General features: G+C 51.2%; 1 protein-coding gene across 1 annotated transcript; it reads left to right on the top strand.

Moving 5' to 3' along the window:
• Positions 1 to 26: 26 nt before the first annotated feature.
• LOC122762774 (post-GPI attachment to proteins factor 3-like) lies at positions 27 to 6,450 on the top strand (the record flags this gene model as incomplete). The annotated part of the gene is made up of 4 exons (XM_044017962.1): positions 27 to 94; positions 1,364 to 1,500; positions 4,202 to 4,406; positions 6,112 to 6,450. Coding segments are annotated over 4 exons (474 nt in total), but the record flags the coding sequence as incomplete, so codon positions are not given.

The raw sequence follows: 6,450 nt of genomic DNA, 5'->3' as shown, positions 1-6,450 counted from the left end.
CATCGTGCTTCCTCTCTCTCCATCTTTTTCAGAAAATGGACTATTTCTGTGCCACAGCAGTCATTCTCTACTCCATCTACCTTTGTTGTGTCAGGTAAGCTCTCACACAGGTGTGGGTCACATGACACCAGCTGTAAATATGGCTGCTGAACAACCTGAATCTGATCCTATGTCACATAATTATGATTGAAACTGAATGGCTTAGCGCTGAGTTACGTTGTTTTCTTCTTTAGTTTTTTGTTTTATTTGCATCTTTGACGTCACATTTCACACATGTGCTTTTTGTGCACATGTGTCAGTACCAGTGTTAGTACCAGTGTCAGTACCAGTGTTAGTGTCAGTTTCAGTACCAGTGTCAGTACCAGTGTTAGTGTCAGTTTCAGTACCAGTGTCAGTACCAGTGTTAGTGTCAGTTTCAGTACCAGTGTCAGTACCAGTATGTCAGTACCCAGTGTCAGTACCCAGTGTTTTGTCACTCCAGTACCAGTGTCCGAAAAATTGTGCGTCAGCAAATTGCGCGTCGCACCGGTAAGCATCAGTGTCAGTGTTAATCTTCAGTGTTAGTACCAGCGTCGCGTTAGCACCAGTACCAGTGTCGGCAGCATCAGTACCGTGCGTCAGCACCAGTGTCAGTACCCAGTGTCGCGTTAGTACCAGTGTTAGTACCAGCGCTTCGCATCAGTACCAGTGTCAGCATCAGTACCAGTGTCAGCATCAGCACCAGTGTCAGTACCAGTGTCAGTACCCAGTGTCGCACCAGTGTCAGTGTCAGCGTCAGTGTCAGCGGCCAGTACCAGCACCAGCATCAGTACCAGTGTCAGTACCAGTGTCAGTGTTAGCACCAGTGTCAGTATCAGTACCAGTGTCAGTGCTGCACCAGTACCAGCATCAGTACCAGTGTCAGCTACTTCCAGTGTCACCCAGTACCAGCACCAGTATTCCGCACCAGTGTCAGTACCAGTGTCAGTACCCTCCAGTGTCAGTACCAGTGCCGCTACCCAGCGTTTCGCGTCAGTGTCAGTACCAGTGTCAGTACCAGCGTCAGTGTCAGTGTCAGCGTCAGTATCAGCGTCAGTGTCAGTGCCGCACCAGTACCAGTATCAGTACCAGTGTCAAGTAAATTGCGTCAGTATCAGTGTCAGTGCCAGTACCGGGTGTTAGTACCAGTACCGCGACTGTGCGTCAGTACCAGTGTCAGTCAGTGTTTCAGTGCTTAGTACCAGCATCAGCGCTCGCTCAGTGTCAGTATCAGTGTCAGTGTCATTGTTAGTACCAGGATCAGGATCAGGATCAAAGATGAAACCGTGGTATCACCGTCACTCCTGATGATGTCACTAAACGTGTACTCGTGTCTTTGCTGCAGAACTCTGGGTCTGAGGCGACCTGGTGTGTCCAGCATGGTGGGAGTGCTGCTCATCTTGACCTTTACGTCACATGTGTCCTACTTGACCTTCGTCAGCTTTGACTATGGCTACAACATGGCTGCTAACGTCAGCATCGGTACTGCACTTCTTCATGCTGCGCTCCATTTGTAGTCAGAACCTGGAACCTGATCCTGGTTCAGGATTACAAGATGGCTGCCGCCATACAAACACTGCTACTGTTAGCATTAATGTCGCACACATTTTTAACTGTAGACATGTTGCTACACTGTTTATGTGTGTTGTTATTGACTGGTACTGCTAAAAGTGAGATGTGTGTGTGTCCTGATACATTGTGATTCTAGTTATTTCCATGTTTGTTCTGTCGTTACGTAACATACATTGTTACGCTGTGTGCGTGTATATTCCATCAAACGTTCACTCCCTCTGCCTCCATGTGTCCCTGACCTCATGTGTCCCTGACTCCATGTGTCCCTGACTCCATGTGTCCCTGACCTCATGTGTCCCTGACCCCATGTTGTCCCTCATGTGTCCCTCCTGTGTCCCTGACTCCATGTGTCCCTGACTCCATGTGTCCCTGACCCCATGTGTGACTCCATGTGTCCCCCTCATGTGTCCCTGACCTCATGTGTCCCTGACCCATGTGTGTGTCCCTGACTCCATGTGTCCCTGACCCCATGTGTCCCTGACCTCATGTGTCCCTGACTCCATGTGTCCCCCATCCCTGACCCCATGTGTCCCTGACCTCATGTGTCCCTGACCCCATGTGTCCCTGACCCCATGTCCCTGCTGACCCCATGTGTCCCTGTCCCTGACCCCATGTGTCCCTGACTCCATGTGTCCCTGACCCCATGTGTCCCCTGACTCCATGTGTCCCTGACTCCATGTGTCCCTGACCCCATGTGTCCCTGACCCTCATGTGTCCCTGCCTCCATGTGTCCCTGACTCCATGTGTCCCTGACTCCCATGTGTCCCCTCCATGTGTCCCTGACCTCATGTGTCCCTGCCTCCATGTGTCCCTGCCTCCATGTGTCCCTGCCTCCATGTGTCCCTGACCCCATGTGTCCCTGCCTCCATGTGTCCCTGACCTCATGTGTCCCTGCCTCCATGTGTCCCTGCCTCCCTGTCCCTGACCTCATGTGTCCCTGACTCCATGTGTCCCTGCCTCCATGTGTCCCTGACCCCATGTGTCCCTGCCTCCATGTGTCCTGACCTCATGTGTCCCTGTGTCCCTGACTCCATGTGTCCCTGACTCCACTGACCCATGTGTCCCTGACCTCATGTGTCCCTGACTCCATGTGTCCCTGACCCATGTGTCCCTGACTCCATGTGTCCCTGACCCATGTGTCATGTGTCCCTGACCCCATGTGTCCCTGCCTCCATGTGTCCCTGACCCCATGTGTCCCTGCCCCATGTGTCCCTGCCTCCATGTGTCCCTGCCTCCATGTGTCCCTGACCTCCATGTGCCTGTGTCCCTGACCCCATGTGTCCCTGACCCCATGTGTCCCTGACCTCATGTGTCCCTGCCTCCATGTGTCCCTCCATGTGTCCCTGACCTCATGTGTCCCTGACCCCATGTGTCCCTGCCTCCATGTCCCTGCCCATGTGTCCCTGCCATGTGTCCCTGACCCATGTGTCCCTGACTCCATGTGTCCCTGACCCCATGTGTCCCTGACCCCATGTGTCCCTGACCCCATGTCCCTGACCCCATGTGTCCCTGACCTCATGTGTCCCTGACCCCATGTGTCCCTGACTCCATGTGTCCCTGACCCCATGTGTCCCTGACTCCATGTCCCTGACTCCATGTGTCCCCTGACCCCATGTGTCCCCTGACCTCATGTGTCCCTGCCTCCATGTGTCCCTGACTCCATGTGTCCCTGACCCATGTGTGTCCCTGCCTCCATGTGTCCCTGCCTCCATGTGTCCCTGCCTCCATGTGTCCCTGCCCATGTGTCCCTGCCTCCATGTGTCCCTGACCCCATGTGTCCCTGACCCCATGTCCCTGACCTCATGTGTCCCTGCCTCCATGTGTGCCTCCATGTGTCCCTGACCTCATGTGTCCCTGACTCATGTGTCCCTGCCTCCATGTGTCCCTGACCCATGTGTCCCTGACCCCATGTGTCCCTGCCTCCATGTGTCCCTGACCCATGTGTCCCTGACCCATGTGTCCCTGACTCCATGTGTCCCTGACTCCATGTGTCCCTGACCTCATGTGTCCCTGCCTCCATGTGTCCCTGACCTCATGTGTCCCTGCCCATGTGTCCCTGCCTCCATGTGTCCCTGACCTAATGTGTCCCTGTCCCTGACCTCCCTGTCCCTGCCCCATGTGTCCCTGCCTCCATGTGTCCCTGACCTCATGTCCCTGACATGTGTCCCTGATGTGTCCCTGCCCCTCATGTGTCCCTGCCTCCATGTGTCCCTGCCTCCATGTGTCCCTGCCTCATGTGTCCCTGCCTCCATGTGTCTGACCCCATGTGTCCCACCCATGTGTCCCTGTCCATGTGTCCCTGCATGTGTCCCTGACCTCATGCCCCTGACCTCATGTGTCCCACCTGACCTCATGTGTCCCTGACCTCATGTGTCCCTGACCTAATGTGTCCTGACCCATGTGTCCCTGCCTCCATGTGTCCCTGCTCCATGTGTCCCTGACCTCATGTGTCCCCTGACTCCATGTGTCCCTGACTCCATGTGTCCCTGCCCTCATGTGTCCCTGCCCCATGTGTCCCTGCCTCCATGTGTCCCTGCCTCCATGTGTCCCTGCCTCCATGTGTCCCTGCCTCCATGTGTCCCTGACCTCATGTGTCCCTGGTCGTGTGCAGGCATGGTGAACCTGCTGTGGTGGCTGTGTTGGTGCTGGCAGAACCGGCGGACCCTGCCGTACTGGTGGAAGTGTGTTCTGGTGGTGCTGCTGCTCCACGGTCTGGCCCTGCTGGAGCTGCTGGATTTCCCCCCGCTGCTCTGGGTCTTTGACGCTCATGCCGTGTGGCACCTCAGCACTGTTCCTGTGCACGTTCTTTTCTACAGGTGAGAACACTCACTCCTCCCACCACACACTGTGTGTGTGTGTGTGTGTGTGTGATCGTCAGGCTACATTCATGCTGCTACATTTTCATATCAACATGTGGTTTCCAATTAAAAATGATCTGGTGCACAAGTAGTCTGCATCAGTTCTAATAACAATCATTTTTACCTAATAACAGTAGGGCTTATCTTAACGATTATCTTGATAGTCGACTAATCGGATCATACGTTAATTGAATGTATAACATACAGTTTATCACACCAGCATGCAGCTGCTCTTATCTAACAATCATTAGCTTGAAGTGTTATATATATGCTAACTGAAAATGAAGAATTGAGATGGTAGTTCATTAAACCTTTAATAACATGCTTGTAGCGACAAACAGCTGAGTAAACGGATAAGGCACTGGCCGAAACAACACAAAATAAATAGGCCTACTTAACTACAATGAGGTCGGCACTCATTGTAGGAATTATTAAAGTCTTGTTCTCACTGACTCAAATATAACAAAAGTGCATTTTGTGCTCACGACTGTTACTACACTGTTACTACACTGTTACTACACTGTTATTACACTGTTACTACACTGTTACTACACTGTTATTACACTGTGACTGCACTGTTACTACACTGTTACAGAAAACACATGGACTATGTGTGCTAAGGCTAATGAATCAAATCGTATGAGTAAGTAGGAAGTTAGCACTCTGTTTACGCTAATGTTAGCAGCTAACTAGCCAGTTAGCTTGCTGAGACGCCGGTCCCTCTTCATCGTCGTTGTGCTGCCGTGTCTTGCTGATGTTGCATTGCACACTGTTTTCTTTTGTTTTCTTAAAATGCTCCCACACTTGTGAGCTCCCTAGCCGCCGGGTAGCCATGATGCCACAGAGCCCGTCTGGTATAACTTCTGGTGACATCACGGCTGACCCAGATTACCACTGCTGCGCATGTGTGTCAAGGACAGAAAGGCAGAGAGAAAACAAAGTTTAAAAAAAAACAACAACACGTCGACTATTAAATTAGTTGACGACGATCTTAATAGTCAACTAATCGTGGCAGCCCTAAATAAGAGCTGCTTGTTTTTGGACTGTGGGAGGAAACCAGAGAACCTGGAGAACCTGGAGAACCTGGAGAACCCCATGCACCCACAGAGAGAACCACTACACCGACCTTGTCACTCTCTCCCCAAAAAAACTCCAATAAAAATGTGTGATGTCACATTTCACACAGGGTGAAAAACCCCTTTATGTTCATCACCTTTTAAAGACTTGTCCCAGGTCACAAATACTGCAGGTACCTGCTCATTGAACTGTGCAGGATTGTGTCTGTGTGCACGCCCCCTGCTGTCTGTCAGTGGAAACCAGAGTCCTCAACGTCAGGAGGTCTCAGGGCTCGTGAGAAACACAAATCGCTGTACGGCACTGCACACTCGCGCACACACACACACACACACTCACACATACATATACTAGCCAGGTTACAGTGATATTATTGATTTTAGATGTTGATGATGTCAGAGAAAACTGTTATTAGAAGAATTATAAAACATGCAGGACACATGCTGACTGACATGGTGAGGACATGGACATGGACATGGTTAGGACATGGACATGGTTAGGACATGGACATGGTTAGGACATGGACATGGTTAGGAGAGTTAGTTTGTTAGTCCACAGTTGATCATCACTGACTTTCTTCTCTGTCCAGTTTCCTGATCGACGACAGCCTCTACTTACTCAACACAGAGAAGATGGGTGTCAAAGTGGAGTAGGCGGAGCTTATCACCTCATCGCCACGCCTACACCATCACAGCGCTGTGATCGGGGCGACAGGACACCAGAACACAGAAGTAGCTCAGCCTCCCAGATGACATGCATGATGGCATCAGATCAGCCTTCGTCTACACGTCTCCTCTTTTTAAATCTTTATTTATTTCCTTTGACTTTTGATTATTATTATTATACTTGAGAATTTATCACCATTGATGCTTGATCGACTTGACTTTGCCTTGTTGCTGTGTGTGTGTGTGTGTGTGTGTGTGTGAGA

Source organism: Solea senegalensis, unplaced genomic scaffold (assembly GCF_019176455.1).
Source record: "Solea senegalensis isolate Sse05_10M unplaced genomic scaffold, IFAPA_SoseM_1 scf7180000016074, whole genome shotgun sequence".
In the NCBI taxonomy this organism is placed as follows: Eukaryota; Metazoa; Chordata; class Actinopteri; order Pleuronectiformes; family Soleidae; genus Solea; species Solea senegalensis.
Note: the sequence above shows the minus strand (reverse complement) of the source record. Positions and strands in the feature narration are given on the sequence as shown.